Here is a 23,445-nt window from a genome sequence, read left to right as displayed (position 1 = left end):
AAAGCACTACTTTAATTCTAACCCATATGTTATTTTCAGTTAATCACAGCCATTGAAAATTCATGATAAAAGGTCACCAGGAAGAGCTTCTATTACATGAGGAAGTCAAATATTCTCTGTAGAATTAGAGATCAATCAGGCCAAAAAATAAACCTAACTAATTCAAAATGAGTCCTTATCTTAGATTAGGATTGACTCAAACAAGGCAAAAAAATGGAGAGTACTGTTTTGATGATTAGGAATCTAAAAAGAGAGTTTCTACCAAAGACAAGACTTGCTTTATTTGCTGGTTTTCATGTATTTAGTTTGTGTTTTTAAACACTTTAAACAGTTACTGGATAAACTTTATAGGTTTTTGTGTTTACACGTGAGCTTCTGTTGAAGTCTTTTACCATATTTAGTCTTTCCCAGAATGTTTCTGAAGAAGATGGGAATCATTTGATACCTAAGGAGGTTACCTTGTTCATTGTTTCTTCTGTTTGCCCTTTTTTAAGAGTATACTTCTTTCTTTATAACTTGTATGTTATCTTTGAAAAGTGTGGTTGTCACCTTGGTGCAGAGTTTGAACAGGCTGATACTATCTAGCATATAATGTGGAAAGTTCAAAAGTGTCCCCCTTATTTTCTCATCAGTTCCACTTTGCAATGACTGAGACCTCAATTATTTTCTTTCTTTTGACTTAGCTGGTTGCTCTTAATATATTTATTCTACCATCTCCTCTTTTTCCATCCTCTGTAATTTATGTTAAACCTACAGATATGAAATATGGAATTAATATTACCATTCATCAACTCAGATACTTTCTTGGCATTGAGTTTCCCTCTTCTTTGTATTTTGTTTGGCTTGTCTATCTTGTTTATACTCTCTCAGGACAAAGCCTGGGTTGCCCCAGATGCTTCTGTGTTGAATGGACTTTTGATTTTGTTGTCCCTCAAACAGGGTTCATTATCTGCTGTGCAAAAAGCCAATCTTACACACAGAGCTGAGATTTCAGTTTATTCCATATTTGTGTAAAGATGGGTGCTAGGTGGATATGCCACAAAGCTAACACACCACATGAAGGAACTACAGCCTAGTTATCTTGTTACATGATTAGTAAAAACCTATCTAAGTTTACACTCATTGGTCCATAATTACTATTCCATCTGCTATTGATTAGTTATATTTAAATTAGTCTTGCTTGCTGTGTAAGCTAGTTTACATGCTCTTTACAGGTGTGGGGCAGCAAGTTTTTTTCAGTCTTGAATTGATCTGGCAGTCTTGATCTCCCCCTGCTGCCTTTACCTCTCCCCCAGTTACCACAGATTTTTGCTGGCTTCATGCTTCTTGGTCAGTCATCCAGCCTCTGGCACCTCCTGGGACTGGATGTTCCCCTCTTATCTGTCTCAGCTCCTCTTCAGTGGTATAGTCCTTAGCAAGGCCTGCATTGTGTCAGGCTTACACAATAGAGCGAGTGATTAGTGGTCCTTGTGCTTGATGATAAAAATTTATACAGGCTACAATATTAGGCCCTTGGCCTTTGAAACCAACTGTGTAACTTTATCTGACATCTGGGAATAGCACCTTCTCAGTTAGCAGCATCCCTGTTCTTCTCAGCTACTGTTTAAATTGTTCGCCCACAGGGTATATTATTTCTGACCACTGTTCCATTTCCTCTTTCTTCTTAGTCATCCATGTGACTCAGCCTCATGCAGTCAAAAAGGATAATACCAACTGGGTAAGCTCAGATATGCGTTAATCAAAGTTCTTAAAAACAGTACAGATATTCCCCTTCTCTGTGTATCGCATGTCACTGAGAGGAAATTCTGGTCCTCTTTTGCCCATATATCAACTCTTGGGATGTCTAACTTGGCAAAGTTTCCAGGTTTTTTTCCTACTGGTGTACATCTGGTCGTGCTATATATTGTGTCCTAGGGAACCCCTGTCAAGCATTTTCTTTCTGCAGTGAGGGTATCGTGAGGTTTCCATTGCTCGAAGTTCACCAGGAGTGTTAACAAGTATCTGTGTTAAAAATGCATCTCTTGATTTTTTTATTTTTGTCTCTTCAGAGCATTAACAGTGCTTTAAAGTTAAATGTAACTTTTCATTGAATAGTTTTATGTAACATGGACAGAGTTGTTGGCCTATGAGTGAAAAGACAGAACAAGCTATCTAAAGCATGTAAAACAGTTCAGTTTCCTAATAATTGTTTCTAACTAATTATGAGTGAGGCATGAGACAGGGAAAGCAGAGTTGAAAGCTGTAAATAGGGACACATAGGAAGACAGTTGAGAACTGCTTTTCAAATCTATTCATGTTAATCAGAAAGAGTGGGAAATTGCTGCCTTGCTTTGTTATTCAAAGAGAGAGAGGTATGCAAATTTGAATAATTTCCAAATGTTTAGGATTGATCTTCTGAAATTTTGACACTAATGCTAATTTGGGGTACTTCAGAATTTCAGATGAAAACCATCTACTTTCTTTCAGTGGCTCCTCAGTGCATTCAAGGAAACTTTCCCAAAGCCAATACAATTTTGACAGATTTGAAACTAGGAGCAAAATCCTATGCTAATTTTACCTTATGCTATTACCTCGTCTTATTTTTGCTACCCGTAATCCTTATGTTTTTCAAGCTACTATTTAAATACCGATTTCTACGTTTGCTTCAGTATGACTATACCTTTTTAAATATGCTGAGTTGCTTTGTTCTGCCAGTCTAAATTGAATATCTGAAAATTAAATGGAATATATATTATTTAAATTTATCTTCTAGGTTTTTTTCTTAATCTCGAGTTTACGCAGATCTTTTGTTTTCTTAATGCTTATGATGTCAATGAGGAATAATTATTTTAGCCTTTAGCTCCCTATATTGATTTTGTTTATACAGAAAAATGTAATTCCACTTTCCTCTTGAGAAATTTAAGTTTGCACTGAATATACATGGAAAAAGCTAGAAATACACTGTCCGCCATAAATGTTCTCTTTAGGAAAAAGAAAATATAGACTTGCACATGTGTCAGTAGTTACATGCATTATTTTTCCGTACAGCATGGAAGTATCTTATTTATTAGACTTTTTCTAAGTTATAATTTTAAATCAATTCATATAATCTATATAATCAAATTGAATGACCAACCAATTTTGCTAATGGTCAATGCAAAGTTGAGATGAATATTGATAGATCTGAATTTTCTCGCTAAAAAATGTGTATCATTCACTACTGTTAAGACAAAATCTGCCTTTAAATACTAGTTGGGAAATACCACACCACCAGAGCACATATGAACAAGAGAATAATTATCATACTCTACTCACAAGCAACTCTTAGTTTCTTAAGTAGTGTTTTCTTCTGAAGACCAAAGACAACAAATAACTAAGTATTGGTTTACAATTCACCCTAGGGTACGCTTATTCTGAAATAGCCATTCCTTGATAATGTAATTCTAAAGCAAAAGTTTAACTAAGTTCTTCCTGCCTTTGTCAGCTCTAGTGGTTACCACTGAAGGGAATGAGTTTTCATATGCCTCTTCTGAAGTACTGTGACCTAAGCTGATGGTTGGCAATGTGTTGAAGGAATCTGTCAGTTGAATTTTTCTTCAGTGCAACTCTTGTAATTTATAGCTTGATATATGTGTTAAGGCATCTAGAAAAATGTAGGAAGAATTCAGAAGTGGTAACAATGCTCAATTTTTTTTTAACTTTTATTTTTCCTTTTTTCTGATTTTCTTTTAGAATCAACTTTCCTCTACGAATAAAGGCTCTTCCAAGGGAAACTATGCTGACGATAAAACTACTTGGAGTAAACAGTGCCTCTAAAAATACAGAAGTGCTTGCTTGGGCATGCTCCCCATTGTATCCAAAAGAGTAAGTTCAGTATTGTACGACAGCTTAAGGCCATTCTTGAATAGTATTGCACTCAACTTGGGAGAAATATAAAAATACAGAATTAGTCATTTTGGGACTTTGCTCTAATAAGATGGAGACTTGGAGTAAGTGACTGACAGTCACTTTGTTGTGGTTTGGGCCTGATCGGCAGCCAACCACCGCAGCTAATCAGCCTCCCTTCCCCCTCCCCACCTGGGAATGGGGGAGGGGATCAGAGGGGTGATGGGAGACTGGCAGGCTGAGATAAGAACAGTTTAATAATGGCAATAAAATGAGAACAATAATGATGATGAGGGGAAAACAAAAAGAAATATATAAACAGGCAATGTACAGCATAATTGCTCACCACCCGCTAACCAATACCCAGCCCGTTCCTGGCCAGCGACCCCGAGATACCAAGATCCCACAGTCGCAATCCTGGAAGCGAGAGAGAGCCCCCATTCCCAACCACCCCTCCTTTATATAGTGAGCATGACGTTCCATGATATGGAATATTTCACTGGCCAGTTTGGGTCAGGTGCTCTGGCCGTGCTCCCTCCCTGCTCCCTGTGCCCTTGCGCACGGGCAGGACATGGAGAGTCGGAGAGTCCTTGAAGTCTCGGTAGCAGCTGAAAACATCAGTGTGCTATCAGCATTTTTCCCATACCAAACCCAAAGCTAAATCCAAAACACAGGACTCATCTAGTCCCTGAAAAGGAATATTAACTCTATTTCAGCCCAAACTAAGACACTTACAGTAAACTGCTCTTGATATGCCAGTAAGAGCCCCATCTGTAAGCTTTTCTTTCTTTCCAATACATTGTTTTTGAACCTGGATTATGTAACTGTTTAACACTTACAATCAAGTCTCCTAGGCCTGTTGAAAGGCCTTGCTGTACCCTTTCCTGTAGCTTTGCAAAATCCTGCTTAGCATAGCCTCTTCTTCACAGTGGTTAGGTTTTTTTCAGTCTGCGTTTTGTTCTCACACCCATTCATTCTGCTCAGAGTGGGGCAGTTAGTGATGACCACAATGAGCACCTTTCCCTCTATACACCACTTTAGAAGCTTTCTCTTCTATTTTAACCTCTTCTTTCTACACAGCACACAGTGTAACAGTGTTTTAAAGATGCATGTAGTCACGAATGTCTCTGCACTGATGCACAAACAGAGATCTAACGTAAATTTTCTGCAACACTCTAAATATATTTTGGTAACACTGAGACATCTGAATTTAGATCAAGCCTTTACAACAATAGTTAATTTTTATTTAGACTCCATAGCCCTGCATGCCCTCTGGCCAATCCACACAGAACCAATGCTCAGCCTGTTTCAGAGCCTTGATCCCTCCTCAACAAACCACCACCAGCTCCCCCAGTTAATTACTGAGAATGATGTCATATGGTATCCAATATTCCCTTGGCTAGTCTGGGTCAGCTGTCCTGGCTATGGTCCTTCCCAGCTTCTTGTGAAAATTAACACTCTCCCAGCCGAACCCAAGACGCGTCTCTTTCCTCATCTTGAGACATCTTAATCTACTTCTCTGTGTGGTAGAAATCACAATTGAAAACAAAACAAAGCCAGAAAATCTGATTGTATGTATGAATTTACAATGTTTAAAAGACCTTGGCTTCCACTGAACTTTTAAAGTAAGAGGCTTAAAACACTGGAAAATACATTGGACCGGGTTACAGGCTTTTTCCCTCTTTTCAGAAGAAAACTCAAGATTACTGTGTTCAAAAAAAAGAGAGCATTCTTCTGTGACTTAGTGATTACAGCACTTAGCTTGAAGGAAGGAAAGAAACATGAATCAAATCCGTGCTCCAAGGATTTATTGGGCATTTTATTCAATGATTTTTTTCATAGTCTGAAGAAGAGCACATCGCTCACTCTTCCATTGCGTGTCTTTTTAAACAAAACATACTTTGTATTTATATTGAGTATTTCTACCATCCTGGTGCTTAGGATAAAATAGATAGAGAGAATATCTTGGCTGAGAATTTAACTTGAGATGAAGTGTTAAGATGTCCCCATTCCTGGCAAGCTGATATGTGCTGAATACATTCAGAAGCTGAGCATTAGGCATGATAACTTAATTGGGGAACAGAACACTTAGGCACCTTTGGAGGTAAATGGGATATGTGAGAATCCTGTTCTTCACATCCTGTGTGGTACTAGAGGTTTTTCTTATTTTTCAGCATTAAAGTCCCAAAGGAACAATTTTTGGAAGATCTGAAAGCCTTCAGCTCCCTGTGGTGTATACTCTTTCATGTATGCCATTGGAGCAAGCATGTTGATTTTCATTTGGTAAATCTCCAAGTCACCCAGACAGTTTCAAAAATTTTACTGAAAAATGTCTACATTCTTCTATGGTACATACAATCAGCACAATGAAGGGGATAGAGAGCTACTTGCCGTTCATCTGCTGCATAATTGTAGAGATCATTGCCGAAATGACCCTTCAAAGCAGAAATACAAGTTGAGTTGTTGGGGAGGAATGATTTAGGAATAGCGTGTTCAACACCCCCTAATCTGATAGCTGTGTCATTTACAATTACAGTAATTACTAACACAAAGAAGCTTAAATGCTTTTTCCTCTTTTAACCAACAACAACTCCACAGAATTATTCATTCACCATGATTTCAATTGATAGACTGGTTTAAAAATAAGGATAGCCCTGAAATTTCTTCTGAAACGTGAAACTTGAAAATATCTGAACACTCATCAAGCTTGCTTTTCTTTTTCTTTGGAAGATCATGAATATTTTTTTGGTAAACTAGCTCTAAGGGTTACCTACTTAGAAAGTATGAGGATTAAAACCATCAGTGATTCTTAACAGGTAATGCTGTTAGTTAGTTGAAGTAATTGATAAGCAACATTAGGACTTTGAGAGGCCATATCCTGCTCCACTAAAAATTTAGTTTAATAGTTGTTCTTGACTCACCAATTTTGTAGAAAACATTAATAAACTGAGCAATGAACCCAACTTCATTCCCCTCACTGCTAGAATGCAACTAAACATCAAGACTTATTTCAATAGAGTACTTCTGAACCTGAAACTATGTTCCAAGGAAACAGTTGTACCTGTAGTGTCATGCTAATGTGTCAAGAATACCTTGTATTATTGCAAAGAATGTGGTATTAGAGTCTCTAAATTAACAGACTCTGTAAATGTATATAAAGAAATTAAAGAGATCTGACAAAAAAAATTGGAAAATACCAATTTCTCAAAAGAAAACTTTCCTCAGAGGTGAATTTGAGTTCTAAAAAAGTCTTAACAGTTTAATGTCTAGGATTTAATTTATGGGAGAAAGAATAGAAATAAGATCTTTGAAGAAGCCAGTAGCCCTGAGGTATTTGCCTGGATCATCAAACATCTGTGTTTAAATCCTTGTCCCAGTTGGTCACTTAGCCATTCTTCTCAAGGTCAGCAAAGTTAAGGACTCTCTATTCAGATGCTTGTTAAAATTAAAAAAAAAAAAAAAAAAAAAAAAAAGTTAAACATTAGAAAAAGAAAATAAATGTCAACATTTTGAATATTAAAAAAGCAATAGTTCCTCATTTCTGTTTCATTACATTTTACTCTGATTAAAAAACATAGGAATTCCATTCAGTTTGGTTGTGGCTTATGTTAAAAAGAGAACGAAATTAAAATTATCAGTTTTGGGTTATTCCCAGATATTACTTACGAATCTTGATCATCAAGTGACCTAGGGCAAAAGAACACTTTATTTTAAAAGACTGAATTTACTTGTCTCTGTAAATTTGGTATCAATTTTCTCTTCCAGAATGATTATTGGCATTGTGTGGTTGCTTTTCTCCTTCATAATTTAATTCTTTATATTTAGTTTGAATTGAAGATTAAGAAAAACTGAACTTATTTTAACATATAAAGTATACAAATTCCTTTCATCTGTTTCAAAAAGTGTGAAGAGTTTCTCATGCTTTTGGGCAAGACCATGTCAAAGTCCCTTGCTAGATCAAAGGGCTGTAGCTATTTTCTGAGATTTTAACACTTCATTTCTCTAAAAAAAATACTGACTCAGCAGAGTGTATGAGAAATAAATAAAAATATAGAAGAAACCCCCAACTGTTTAAATGAAGCATATTACTTATTATTTAGCATTCGTTATTGTCGTCTCTTCTCCATACCTTGGCCATGTTGAAATCACACAATACCTAAAAATATTCTCAGGAATTTGGCCTGCTTAATTTTGGGTTTTTTTTTTGTTGTTGTTGTTAAAGACTTGTCAGTGAACAGATGTTTAGTAAATTTCAAATTTGATTAATTTATATTATTTCCTGATTTCTAGTATTATCTCTCACTATTCTGACAGTTGTCTTGCAGTGTGCTGGTTTATAATATGACTAGCTGATGGATATATAGGGCAGCCACTATACTCTTTATCAAATGTGTGTTGGGATTACTGCTTATCAGTTTTGTGTGTTTCTATACAAACAGTCTCTCTTTACAAAACTGACTTCCTGCAAATATTTTCAAATCTTAGCCTAAATGTAGTTGTTTGCCTTAAAATTATTGCATGTAAACTTATTTTTTAACTTTATGCTTTTGTGCAAAAATTAGGAAAGAATCAGGAAGAAACTGCAAATTTGTTTTAAAAGTCCGGAATAAGCTGATAATTTTGCATTTGTGGTATTTGGCACCTTCAACTTTGTGGAAGTTTTCTAAACTGGAAACCGTGGGGGTGGAAGATGTGGTCCTTGTAAATGTCTATACAATGCTTAGCATTACTTAGCAGTTGAAAATTATATCTCTAATTTGAATTTTCTATAATTCTCTAGTATTTGTAATTATAATAAAATAATTTCACAGTATCATTCCAATGTACAATTAAGAGTGCTTGGGCCATAAAATATGGGGTTTCTTATATCTTAGCAACTCTGGATTTCCTTTAAATTTAACCTCAACTCTGAGTTTCTGAGACTTACAAAGTCAGGTTTGGGAATACTTACATTATTTTTACACTATATTTTGTCCTCATTTGCCTGGTATATTCAGTCTAAACCGTAATTCTAATATTATATACATTTAGAAATGAACACAGTAATAATGATTGTAGCTGCCAATTAGTCCAGTAGGTGAGCCTCCAGGTCCACATTGCTCATCCTTATCGGGTAGTTGACTTTAGATAGCGGCCCTAAATCAATGCCAATAAAGCCTTTGGTGATGCTTCTGTATCAAGAAGCCGTATTAGACACAAGAGGCATTTCAAAAAGTGTTTGTATGACTGTGTGCCAACTTTCCATTCCTTCACATCAGAAAAATGTGTTTGTCTCTTGGACTGAATAGTTTAGTGATCCAAAGCTAATTAACAAATCAGAAATCCATCATCTGGGGATATTTGGGAGTTGTAATGTCCCCCCCCAGTGCCCATTGCTCTGGCTTCACTGATTCTAACAACACAATTTATTTTGAACTAGTATTTCCAAATCAAACAGAGCAAGCAGCAAAAATTTCCTCTTGCTGGGTGTAGTAAGGGAAGTTTCCTATGTGATTTCAGGACATAAGGTTGATTTTGTTAAGTTAGGGTAACTTGAGCTGTCCTTAAATAGCAGCATCCTCTTCTGCTGTAATAAGATGGGAAGTTTATTTTAGCTCCAGTAATAAACAAGATGCAGCACATATGGTACAAACTGTCCCACTCAGACTCCTTTCAGCTCCTTGGAGACTCTGATATCATAATCCCTTTTCCCTGCCATCTACACATAAAATCTGCAAGAACCTTTCATGGTTGCAGCAGGTTGCCATGAGTTTCTTCTTTTTGTGGAATAAATGTATACTGCCCTCCACCTTATACAGTGTGTTGACACTTACAACCTCTAACATATTTGTCCTTAAAATTAAATCTTGAGGTAGAAATATGGTATTATCCTTATTTTACACCTAGCTTAAATGGCAACCCTTGTCACACCAGAAGTCAATGGTAAAGTGCAGAGCTGACCTAGAATGTCTTGGCAGCGTGATTTGTGTCATGATCCCTTGTGACTGCACAGATACTACTGCAGCAGTACGGCCACCAGTATGCAACCCCTACTGATCTAGGCCAGATTTGTACCAGCCGCATGAAGGTAAAATGCTTGCTCTTCTTTTGCTTGTATTTTAAGCTATCCAGTTCCATGTTCTTTGATGTAATTTCAATAAACCCTGGTCACCTTGTCTTCAGTACTGGTGCAGTATTTCTGTCTGTGTGTATTGCAGGCGGCTCATCCACGGAACTCTGCTGCTTAGCATGACGTTGTACAGCACGCTTACAACAACAATGATTACCCCAGGCATCTGCAGTACTGATACACCAACCTCAGTCACGTTGCAGGTGAGAAAGCAAAGGAAAGGGTTGTTTTCTAACAAAGCAGAAAAAAAAAGGTTGTTCCCACAGCTCATAGCTCATCAAGACAACACAAATTAAAAAGCCTATTTCCATCATAGCCACTCAAAGGGAGCATGTTAGTCTTAATGGATGGAAGTCTATAATTCTGCACAGTGGCAAGTATGTATGGCATTTTCCATATCAAATGCCATTTCTGAGGACAAGAGTTTTTTGTAGTGTAATATTTGTTGTTATCATTTTGGCTCCAAAAATAATTTTGACACAGATTAATGACTTGCTACCTGACTTACAGCTGCCTTTTCAAATCTAAACTTTTGTTCTGAATACTATTGAATTGCATGCCATTATAAATATAACATGCAGTTTGCAATTAGATTGAGTAAAGGATTTGTAAGGGAAGTGGCTACAAGAAATTGTCAATAAGCATCAGTATAGGTCTCCCTCGATGACTACATGCTGAGCACCCACTCATTTGGGGCAGAATGGTGCTTCCAGTATTGAAAATGCGTTAGGCCTGCATGGAGTTTTGTCACCTTTCCAGGTTAAATTAACAACTGGATACTTCAAGGGCAAAGGCAATTGTTTTCCATATTAAAAAGCTGAATGGCTGTCAACAAATGACATGTAAAAGCAAGCAGATAATACAGATAAATGAGGCTGACCTAAACATAGTCTATTTTCAATAGAGAAGAGAATGGGGATTTTCTAATCTGAGGAGTTCAGTCAAAGACAATGTCTTAAAATAGCTCTCCCTATTAATAATAAAGGGAAGTTGAGGCAGTAAAAGGCTATTAATTTATAATGTCTCTCTGTTGAAAGAAGTGGAAGGAGGATCTCTCATTCTCCCCACCTAATTTTCAGTTATTCTCATGCATGTGACAGTATCGTGATTTGTGAACGTGCTGGAAATGTCGTAAAGATAGGTTTTCTGATGTGACCAACAAGACACATTTCGTAGGGAGTAACTTTGTTAACCTTTAGAAGAGTGATCCATATCAAATACATATATTAAAAAATAGATATAGATAATAGATTAAAATGTGCATTAATAAAGCAGAATGTGATGTGTAAATTGAGCTGAATTTTGAAGAACAGCCTGGATTTTCATCTACATCTGTACTCGGATCTCAAACTTAGTAATTTTGGTTGAAAGTTTTCTTTCTATGTATCTTAAAAACATTATCCTAAATTTCTGACACCCACATGGAAGTTTAAAGAATGAAAAATTGGTAGATGCTGTAAAATATATATGAAATTATACATACAGATGTGAAATCAGGTATCTGATTTCCATTACTTACACTGGTAAACTACACATAAGAATTATCCCTACTTTTTCAGAAAAAAAAACAAACCAAAACAAAAATCTACATGGAATCTTTCCATTTAAGAACCATCTCATTAAAAAAACAGGGAAGGAGGAAAAAGAGAAAAAATTACTTCAGCTTTGAGTTCATGCAGTTCTAATAAAATTGAAATACAGTGGATTAAATTCTCCCAGGAAGGTCAGTGACAAAGCTTCCACTGATTTTTGGGCTGAGTGTATCACCAGCGTGTTTGAGTAATATATTACATACAGTAAACATCCTCAAAGAGTTATCCCCTCCCTCATATCTTGTATGCTTCCTGTACAAATGCAAGATAGCATTTATTGACAGTTGTATCTGGGAATACATATTGCTTAAAGGACTTCTGTCTTTTTTTTTTTTTTTTTTTTTTTAATAAAGATTGACTTTCCACAAACTAATTTGGAGTTCATTAAACCTGAACCTGAAGAAAGAAGAGCTGATCTTGAGGAGCCAACCAAAGACTGTCTGAAGCATATTGCAAGACTTTCGCAGATACATTCTCTCCTGCTGTAAGTTGTACCCAGCTAGCCCTGCTGATTCTTGTCTTGATGTACTTATTCTATTGATCACAATTAAATGTATCCAATTCTTTAAAAACAAAATTTTCCTCTGAAGGAGACTAGCTTGATTGATTCAAGAAGTAACACCTCTAAATAAGAGAATAGATTACAGCAAAGCCTCAATAAGCCCCTGGAGGTGGCAGTGTATCTTACCAGTTTAGAAATTGATTGTTTTTCTATTACTATATCTTTTCATGTCTTTGAGGTGAGAAACTAATTTTTGATTCAAAACATAAGATTTTCAGGTGATGCCCTAAGTCTATATCAGTATTAGCAAGAAGACCTTTGGTTGACTTCTATGAAAATCAGCCTCCTTTATTAATAAGATGCTCACATTTCAGATATAGTAGTTAAACGGCATATGATCATTTAAACAATATGTGTCAAGCTATAAGCAAGGAAAGAACAATGGAAAGTTTAGCTTTCACAGAAGGTAAGTAAAGACAAAGTTAAAACACAGTGTATATACTGAGGCAGATTAGTATGCTCAGTTATATGTGATGCTATCAATTAAGATTAAGTACTGTATAAAATACTTTTGTATGTAATCAGAGTGGAATTGGGAACACAGGTGCTCACAGAGAGCCATTATACCAATCACAGTTAATAGTGTGAATTAATCCTCCATCAAAGGCCAAAAAGTGTATTGGTTGTACAACAATTAAATAACTGAAAGCCAGTTCAGCCCTCTCAGTGTGATGTGATTTATTTGTTAAGAAGACTTTTCTGTGCTGATTTCTATGTTGGTTGTTTGGGGTTTTTTGAATCAATTCATTTAAAAAAAAAGATGAGACAACTTTCTGATGTATTTGGTGTTTACTTCAACTTTAAAAAATGCAGGATGAAATGTAGAAATATTTTTATTAACCATGGGATCTATGATTTGGTTCTTTTAAAATTTATTTCTAAATATGAATGGGAGGTCAGTATTTTATTGTGAATAGCCACTGTGCTAGGGCATTGGCAAGGTCCCAGCAAATTTTCCACCTCCAAAACATGCTCCAGAATTGATTTGGGGAACTTCAAGCCAATGCATCTGACCTGTATACATGGTAAAATGGTGAGTTCTGTAAGAAGGAATAAGATCATTAAGCATTTAGATAAGTATGGAGTAATTTGTCCAAAAAAGAGCCATTGTGGCTTCTGTGACTGGAAACCCTGCTTCACCAACCTGTTTCTGTCCTAGAAGGTTGTCAGTGGGCGCACAGATATTGGGAATTTGGTGGACATAAAGTATTTGGATGTTCAAAATACTTTGCTGAGGTTCCACATCAGGTTGTTAAAGAAATTAAGTTGCCATGGGTTTAGAGGAAGACTGGTTAAAGGGAAAGATTGGATGTTTAATGGTGGCTTTTCAGAATGGAAGAATCAGCAGTAGGATCTTTCAGTACTCAGGGTTGGGACCACTTTTATTCAGTATCTTCATCAATGACACAGAGAAGGAAGTGGGTGGGGAAATCTCCAGGTTTGTAGATTGTACTGAGCTCTATCAGATTTTCAAACACTGTTCTATGAAGGGGAGATCCAGAAGGACCTTACAAAACTGGTCAAAAACATGTCAGATTAGCCTCAGTGTGGATAAATTTAAGGAGTTATGTTTAAAGAAAAATTATCTAAACATCTGTACATGACACTGAACTCATAACTGGCAGTTACAATGCAGGGAATACATCTTGACATTACTGCTGTTATTTCTCTGAACTCATGAGTACAATATGCAGCAACAACCAAAATTGCCACAAAACTATTGAGCATCACCAGGAAGGGTGTAGAGAAGAAGCCAGTGTGTGCCATTTCACTGATGTCTAAAACCTTGATGTGTTGTATTTTGAGTATGCTTCATAGTTCTTGTCTCCACAACTCAGGAAGGACACAGTAGGTGTGGAAAATGTACAGAGAAAGGCAACAGAAATGTTTAAAGAGTTTAAGCAACTGCTTGACTAAGAGAAGCTAAAAAGGCTGGAACTCCTAAGTTTGGAGAGAAGACTAGAGGAAATGTGTGTGTGTATGTATGTATATATGATTAATTTTTGTAAAACCATGGTGGTGGTGGACAAGGTGAATGCATCATCAAATCCCACAATATTCAAATTAGGGACATTCAATGAAACAAGTAGGTGATTAATTGTCAACAAATGGAAGAAAGTACTTCCCAAGACAATCAGTGGTGAGCTCTTAAAATCCGCCGTCACAAAGCTGTGGAGGTAGACAATATCATCAGATTCATGAAGGCTATATGCAAATTCATGGGTAACAGGATCATAAAGAGGTGTTAAAAAGACCTGGCAAGGTTAGACCCTATATTATCCCTAATACAACAATTTTGGGTTCTGTGGGAATATGAAGGGAAGAGACCACTGAAAGTCACCAGTTTGGAGTGAAAGCTGGAGTTAAGGTTGGAGTATGTAAGTTCACTAACATGTTCTTGGAAGAAGGAGAGTGGTAGTCCTGATTTTTTCCACAATTTGTTGTTATCCTATCTTATGAACAAAGCTGGTCTACCAAGTGAAACATCAAGGTGATAACATGTTTGCGGTTCGAATGGAGGAATTCCATCTTTAAGTACATTCTAATCAGGAGGAGTCTGTCAGCCTGTAATTTTTGTTGTATCTGTATCAGAGGAATTCTTTTTACCTTCCTCAGTCATGATAGATTTTCATTAAAAACATTTGTAACAACATAGTGGTATACAAACAAATTATTACCATATCTGAAGATCTCTTCCTTCTTTCTATTTTTTTTTTTTTTGATGTCGAGAAAAAGAGAGGAATCTAGATAGCTTTTTAGTGGTAATGTGTCTCTATGATGATGCCTCAGGCTTACAAGCCTCAAATATGATTTTTAAATAAATGGGTGTCTGTGGTTAGAAGACTAAGAAACCTTTCTCAGGCTGTGTGTATCTTTGCGTTCATTCTAATGAAAGCAGAAGGAATAGGTGAATGGACAGAAACTGTTCTTAGCCCTATGGTAAAAAAAAGAAGAAACAATGGTTAAAAGCAGACAGCTACATTGTTGTCCTTGTTTATTGGCTGTTGAATCCAGTAGTGTTATGAATCCAAGGCTGTTGTGGTTCCCTGTCCCCATGTTCAGTCATTAGAGAGATGGACTGTGTATTCCTGGTAGGAATATCAACAAATCAACACAGGCAGAAAGCAGTACCTTACCAGCACATACAGAAGCATGCAACACTGCCACAAAACGGACAGCACAGACAGCCTGATTCTGCTCCTTCTCTCTGACTGATCAAGATCAAAGTCTACAGATGGAATATGTACGCATACTTACACATATATTTTTTTTATATATAGTATCAAAATATTGATTGCTCCAGTAGTTGTGCTCAGACAGTCTACCCAGTGGCTGGCCCCACCTCTCCCTCCTCCCCAGCTGCTGCCCCCCAGGTTCACAACCACACTCAGATTTGGTTGCTGGTGCTTGGGCCTCTTCCTGTTACACAGGCATGGGTTTCTCCAGTAGCTGGTCCAGACATACAGTCTTCCCAGTAGCTGACCCTTGGACCCCTGTCTCTCTGATAACTGGCTCAGATCACTGGTCCCCATGGCCAACATTTCTTGGATGTTGCCTAGTGAAGGGATCACTGGGACTGAATGAAATTAACTTCACCATATGGCTCTTGAGCTCCTCACAGCCGTACACTCACTGTGTGCTGCTGTGTCATCTTTGGTGTCATCACCAAACCAGGCAAGAGAAGGGGAACCAAGAGAATTCATTAGTTACTTCCAGCTGCTTTGGCTGACTTCTGAAAACATTTCAGATGTACGCCTTTGATTCATTTTAGGATTACTGTGTTTGAAATACAAACCCCAGAAAACTAGCCACCTGAGATAATGGCTGCTCTTCAAACTTGATTCAGCCTGCTTGTGCTCAGTGGCTCCCAGTGTAAGGATCAGAGAATGGTTTGAAGCCAGGAAGATGACAGTTCTGTTTCTTCCATCTTTCTTCCTTTCATTCGTTGTTTTCCTTCTACCTCACTTTTTCCTCTCTTTCAGCTTCCCTTTTTCTTTTCCTTTTTACCATTTAGCTGGTAAGAATCTAGCTTGCCTACCAGATCACAAGAGTGTTGTTGCTGTGAATTGTGATTAGAAAAGCTATTTCCAGTTGGATGACTATTGGAACAGGTCTAAAAAAGTGCGGTGATGCTTCACACTTTGCTAGTCTGTCCACAGGAGAGAAACTTGCAAGTTCTCATTTCTGCAGGTTATCATCAGTGCTGGGGGACAGAAATTTGCATTTGCAAACTTTGCTGCTCTTTCCTCTTTTTGCCTTTTGTTTTTTTCTGCTTTAATACTGAACATGAACAACAAGAACAGCTCAGAAGCATTTAAACTCATTTTTGCCATTTCCCCACCACCACAAAAAAAGTGATAATTAAGACCAGCTAACTAAGCTTTCACAGAAGCTGTTTTCTTCATTTAGCTAAAGGGATTATTGAAAACATTAAAACTGAAAACTACTGAATTATTTAGGTTTTAAGATATTTTATTTTTATTTGTGTTGAGTAAAAGGCTATATGTGTTAATATAGCTGTCATATGAAGGGAAATTTAGATATAACTCTACCTAATAAAACATAAACTGTGTTTTTATCAATAAAGAGTGTTTATTAGCATCTTATCCCTATTGAGGCAAAGAAATGTCCTTATTAGCATAACAATCTTCAGATGCTATATGTATGCAAAATACTTTTATCATCTATCTTAAATGCGCTATTACATGTGTATGTAAAGTTTTTTTACAGCTGAAACACTTAAAACCTAAAAACAAACCACCCCACTCAACCTTTAATTTCATCTCTGATCTTTAAAACATGGAAAGAGAAAATGGCATTTCCTCTGGAGTAAAGTCAGACAGATAAATCTGTTATTTAGAAACCCTGATACAAGGCCTGATTTCTTATCTCCCTTTTCAAGCTCAGTAGAGGCTTTAGCTGCTTTAATCTGAACAACAGATCGTCTAGTTTGGAGGATGCTGTTTGAAAGCTTAAATCTCTGTTTAAAGTCAACATATAAAAGGGGTCCTTTAGCTGAACTGTCCTGCTGGATACCATCGAATGCATAAGATTACCAGACAAGCAATAAACTCTTAGGTCTTCCTTTATCTCTTTTTCTGTGTGTGAATTCTTCATGCAAACACAAAGACATCTATCTATTGTCACAACTGACATGCTGTGAATTCTGAAGCTATTTCTTGAAATAGTTACTAAAATGATACTTTCCTTGAAATGACTACTGAAAGTCATGACAGAATTTCTGTCACAGTTAGGTTCATCTTCTGCACACATTTATGAGCTTACTTTCCTAAAGGAAAGAAATAAACATTCACTCTTGTGACCACAAAAAACATGTCCATCTTTGTACCACCACTCTTTGTTCCTAAATGCTTGTCAATTCAAAATTGCGAAGAAGGAAGGATCTCTAGTGCATACGGAGCTAAAGGAACTCACTGCTGTGAGTTGTGAAAGCCACAGTCTTGACAGTTAGAGTGGGGCTAAGATAGTTTTTTAGATAAGAATGTCCTGAAACATTGCAAATAGAAGGAAGAAGACCTTGTAAAGAATGTAAACACTTGGATTTAAAACCCTGCTAACACATCTGAGTAATGAAACACTTGACTGGAAAGAGCTATTTACTTACTGCCTTCTACAAGTTTTCACACACCTTGCTCTGAAATATCTAGATCTGTTTAAAGTCACGGTTACTTTATGTTAAGTAGATGGATCACCAATCTGGTCAAGTATGTCCAAGAAAACCGATGTTCCACTTGGTTTCAGTAGTGATTTGTGTGAACTGGAGATCAGTTTGCCCTCTCAAAGCTTGCTTTTGAAGGCTCTGATATCAAATTAAGGAAATGGCCTGAGCTTCTCTCTCATGGGGAATTTATTTTTCTGTTTTCTGATGGCATCAGAACCTAGGATTTAATATGTATGAGTCAAAGACATCTGACAAATCAGAGGACATATCAGAGGACATATAGCAAAAATTATTCGGAGGCATTTCTCACTGTGGTGAAATATGGTGTTGATTGACTGAACATTTTATCAACATGCCATTTAAATATCTAATATCTTTATGAGGAATTTGGTATTGCATCTACTTTTGTAAGTGAGTACAGTGAAGCATGATGTGTTAGGCCTTGAGAACAGGTGTAGAAGTTGCTGGGAGCTTTCCTTCCCTTTTCCAAACTCATACCAGTGCCAGGGATAATCACATTGTGTGTGCATGCTCATGTTCTTGTATATGTGCATGGATGTGCCTAATCCCTACTTTAAATGCAAATACACTAACAGTAGACACACCTGCATTAAACAGTCAAAGCAAGGGCAGGAATGAAACCTATGTCTACCAGTGGTGTGTGTGTAGTTGTTATGGTAGTTAGAGACGATATGTAGCAGATGGATGTAACAACAATTTATCTGGTGATAACTGCACCTTCTTTGTCTCTGTCAGAAAAACTCAGTGCAAACAACACCAACAACAGAGACAGTGGAGAAGAAAAATGAGAGTGCTTGGGAAGTGAAATAACCATGTATGTGTGTCTTTTGACACTTCATTTTTATATGACCCAAGGCTGACAGATCCAGAGTATAAGTACCACTTTTCCTATAAAAGCTGGTCTGCAGAAAATTATATCCTACCCCAAGGAAAAAGTGTACTTGGCCAAAAAGCAGTGTACTGTATGACTTGGCCCCTCTGTACAATAAAGTTTGTTGCTACAGAAAGCTTCAGGTGGTTTTAATTCCAAACTGAATTTCTAATCTTCTCTTCCAGACTCTCGGAGCAACAGAGAAGAATCTTATGGTTTTATCGTTACTATTGCAATGATCAAAATTGCTCCCTTCCTCTGGTACTGGGCAGTGCACCCAGTTGGGATCGAACAACCATATCAGAAATGTATGCTGTGTTGAGGAGATGGAGATTTTCTGACCCTCTGGAGGCACTTGGGCTTCTGACTTTCAGGTAAAGGAAAATTAACCAAGTAGGAAAATAACAATAAACAGAATGATCACGTGCTGATTAATTCAGCACTTCAGTTTGCTCAGCACAGTATCATGCTTTGGTTCACTGACTGTGCTTTTGGTTCTGTCCCTGTGTCAAAGCGAAATACAGTTGCAACTCTTGTGATGACCTTGAGTTGAATGTGCCGGCCCCACATTCTTCACTGAGAAGGTTTTTTATTTCTCAGGATAATGAAAAGAGTATTTCATTCTCTGTAGCGGATTCAGTCAGTTTCTGGTAACAGGCGATCAGTCAAATAGTTAGCGCTTACATAGCACTTCATATCGTCAAACTACTGTATAGACATGAAGTGACTAGTGGGAGATAAGGAAGACTGAAATACGCTTCTAGATTATGATACCATGTAAATATGTACAGTCTCACCTGTAACCTATCTTTCTGAAGTAGATAGGATGAAACTTTGAAGTCAGTTCCCCACAATTTGAATAAATTCTGTTGTGATGCTTTATGTTCCACCCCCTCTTCTTACACTGGGAGCTGATTGTTTGTCGGAAGTCTTTCTTGGTGCTGGCAGTAGTCTTACCTGTGAGGTAATAGCAGATGTTAGGAGACAGAATCAGTCTCAGCAGTTACACTTCCTCCAAAAGCTTGGGAGGTATTTTGTGTTAAGTGACCTACCTGTGAAAACATAAAATGTGCAGATGAAATGGTGGAGCAAATTTGGTTTAACAAGCCCTTGCTTGTCTGGATAAGTGCAAGCTGCACCACCTTTGCAATCTCAGTTTCATGTAGTACCTTTTAAAAAAAATACCTCATCTAAAGCTTTACTTGAGAAAAGGCTATACACTCACCTCAACATTATTAAAAAGTAGTTTTTTAATAATATAAAACTGACTATTGGCTGTTATTTCCCTCTGGATGCAACTTCCTAAGAACACCTGTGTCTTAGGTTTATATCTGAACTACTAACAGTTTCACATGTCTTTTTTACATTTAGTGGGAATGATGGAAGCGAAGATCCTGAAAGATCAGGTTCTGGAGTGTATTATCTTTATCTTATTTACCATTATTAAATTATTAGAATCTATTTCTAATTTATAAAAGAACCATGTAGAAAGGAGTGTATGGGCAGTATGTTGTCTTCCACACCCCAAAGCAGGAAGACATTTTGAGATGGTTTGTCAGAGCATGCCAGGCTTTCAGATCAGACCTGTTCTTAAATTTTGTTTCTGTGTATGGGTGGCATTTCTGCAAATGAAGAGCTTGATTGTTCTTTGAAGATGCGACTGTGCACCAGGGTGTGGTGCGGAATATCAGTCCTGCCAGGTGCTTCACAGGATATTTGATATGACTCAGCCTGTCACAGAGCTGCTCAGTGTGTAGTGGATGCAGTGTACACACTGTTCCTTCTGGCTATCACAAAGATTTCTGGCATGAAAAGATGGGAAGATGTCATCAGTTTGTCTCTCCTGGTGCCACCGCTGGGAGTGGCTGGCACCTCCAGTCGTGCCAAAGAACAAGTACTTCTGATCAGGCTCTTAGCTAGTTTGTCCCTTTAGCTTGTTTCTCACAAAAGATAATATCAATCCTTTTTTTTTTTTTTTTTTTTTTTAATTCATGCTAACACTACAGAAAGAAGTTCTGGATCACAGTACAAATCCTCTTTAAAAAAAAAAAAAATCTGTCTTTCACATATCCACAGTATTTTGTAGTTGCATCAACTGGGAAGCTAACCTTCAGAAACAGAGGGATTACATTTCCTTAGAGATGTCTAATTTCAGAGATGTCTAGGTCGCATGATTTGACTGCTTAGAGACACGTATATGCAAATTGAGAGTGGGTTGAAGGAGAGGGAGTACTTTCCATATAAATGGATTTCTGAAGTTTCTTCTCTTGGTTCTCTTTTTCTCAGATTTTAATAATTCTGAAAAGTAAAGTAAAACTGGATAGGATCCAACTTTCCTTCACCATTACCTTCACTGACTCTGGATTGTAGGCTCTGTAACTGAGCTGTTTTTGAAGGTTCATTCAACTCTGTCCTGTATTATGTTTGGCACTGACAATTCATCAACTCAGTTCTTCACTTCTATCATCCACAAAACAGCTCTCTGATTTCTTGTGATTGCTGAGACACAGCTGAAAGATCCAAGTTCATATAAAACATGAGCAGAATATAAAATAAATGTTCTTTATATATTCATGTCTATTTTAAGGACTTATGTTACCATCAGTATCAAATCATAGGTAAGTAAAATAAATTAGAGCTGATCTTTGTCTCCATGTATTGTTAACATAAGGAAAGAATGCAGGAACAGCTGCACTAAATCAGCCCAAAAGTCAGTCTAGTGCATCCTGTCTCCAATGGTGACCAACAACAGATCCCTAAGGGAGACAATGAGAATGAGCCAAACATAATGGCACTCTTCTACTCTCCCAACTTCCAGTAATCTGCAGCTCAAAGACTTCCTAAAACATAATTTTCTGGTTTAAGAGACATCTTGCACTATTGTTTTGTGATTTTTTCCAAATAAAAATTGATTCCACATAAACATTCAGCTTCCAGGACATCCCCTACTAAGCAACTTCACAGTTCAGCTCTATGTTGTATCATTTCTATGTAACATAGTTTTCCACATTGTTAGCAGTACCGTAAAAGAGACCAAGAGTTTCCAATCACTCTGATTTTTGGATGCTTCCTTTGCTGGAACTTCAGTTTGCACTGTCTTAAAGAGAACCTGAATTTCTCCTGCAGGCATGTGCTTACTCTACATACAGTTTAGAGAGGATACTCAAAAACACTAGTCACTTTTGCAAGCCTTGGACTGAGGACTTTCAATTGTCCTTCTCAGAGCAAAACAGCAGCATCCATCCTGATGATTAAACTCAAGCTCGCATTTGCAAGGATAAAGAAATGAAGATCATTGGAGGCACTTCCTCACTGCCTGAGTTAGAAAACAGCATCACAGAGTTTAAGGAGAGGTATCATGGCCCATCAGATCAAGCTCTGTTACTGCACATCTTAGAATGCTCTTTGCAGCTTTCTGAAACTTCTACATTGTTTTGTTCACTACACAGTTAAATGTGCAATTTAATAGATGTTTCTTGTTCTTTGAGCATGTCTCTCTTGCTTATGCTCTTCCACTTTGCAGGCATATCTCAAGGCAGCCAAATGATAACATACTCATTTATGCAGTGGAAAGGAAGAACGTTCATAAATTGGAAACAAAATCATGGTACATTTCACAGATAAATTCAGCAGCAACCCTGCATCCAGTACTTGCAGCAAGTGCATTGATTCTTAAAGTCTCAGAAGCCAAAGCTTAAAAAAACAATTTAAAAAACAATGAATGATTTTTTAATCAATAAATATGGGACAGAGAGGATGGCAGGGGGAAGTGTAGAATAAGATTTTACACTCTTAGTTTTACCTCTAATTTCAGGGAAGGATGATTATAAGCCATTGCCTGAAAAACAAAATTTTCCCTAAGGCGAGTTATAGAGCTGATCCCTCCTACTCGATACTGCTTTTTGGTGCCCTGTGAATTTTACCATTGACTTCACTTGTTGAGTTTGGTAAAAAGCCAGACTTTAGTGAAGTTAGAGCTTTCTATAACTGTATCTACACTGCATGGCATACTAGCCAGGGAAATGACTCCAGTGTACTTGTTTATTCAGAGAATTTTCTTGATGACAGAAAGAAACCAAAGGCAAAGTTAGAAATTCCATCAATTATGATGTGTTGCTAACATGCCATTGTTTTGTGTATGTATAGAACAGCTGTACTTAGGTTATCTTGCTATTCAAATTCTCAAAAATGAAAACCCAAATATATTCATTAACCCAAATAGCAGAATGTTTTTTTTTTCTGGCACATCCAGAGTACACTTGCGTCCCTGTGGGTTATCATGGCTAAGAATCTGGAAATAGAGCTAGAATCAGAAAATAGCCACCAAAGAAGGTGGTATGTAATTTTCCAGCATTGTGCATGGCTGCAGCCATTCTGAAAAGAGAACTTTTTGATGTAGACAATGAAGGTGAAGACATAGCCTCCATGGTAGGCTTAACAATTTTTCCTAGAAACTTCCTGCTAAATTCTAACTCTGTCAGAGCAAGTGCACAGGAAAGCATATTCCTTTAAAACCATGCGCCAAATCACAGGATTTTGAGATCAGACATTAAAGTATCAAAGGGGTTTTGCACTACCTTACTTAATTCCCTGTATGGAACAGACAAAGAAGGTGAAGATAAAACTACTCCTACCTCTCCTTGACCAGAGAAGATGCCCTCTTGGTTATAGCATCCCTCAGCCTTTGATTCACCAAGAATTATTGTTGATTTTCATGTTATGCAGCAGAGTAGCTATTGAGTT

At 37.2% G+C, this 23,445-nt stretch overlaps 1 protein-coding gene across 2 annotated transcripts in view; it reads left to right on the top strand.

Annotated features, from left to right (window-relative positions):
* Positions 1–23,445, top strand: part of PIK3C2G (phosphatidylinositol-4-phosphate 3-kinase catalytic subunit type 2 gamma) — a 317,803-nt gene that overhangs the window by 174,542 nt on the left and 119,816 nt on the right. For both annotated transcript variants that reach the window (XM_042795497.1, XM_032986468.2), the window contains 4 exons: positions 3,712–3,843; positions 10,062–10,176; positions 11,919–12,049; positions 18,888–19,076. In XM_042795497.1, the coding sequence (XP_042651431.1) occupies positions 3,712–3,843; positions 10,062–10,176; positions 11,919–12,049; positions 18,888–19,076 (567 nt within the window). The remainder of the gene's footprint in view (positions 1–3,711; positions 3,844–10,061; positions 10,177–11,918; positions 12,050–18,887; positions 19,077–23,445) is intronic.

The sequence above is a fragment of the Tyto alba genome, unplaced genomic scaffold (assembly GCF_018691265.1).
Source record: "Tyto alba isolate M040663 unplaced genomic scaffold, T.alba_DEE_v4.0 Super-Scaffold_21, whole genome shotgun sequence".
NCBI lineage: Eukaryota > Metazoa > Chordata > Aves > Strigiformes > Tytonidae > Tyto > Tyto alba.
This window is presented reverse-complemented; position numbering and strand designations above follow the sequence as displayed.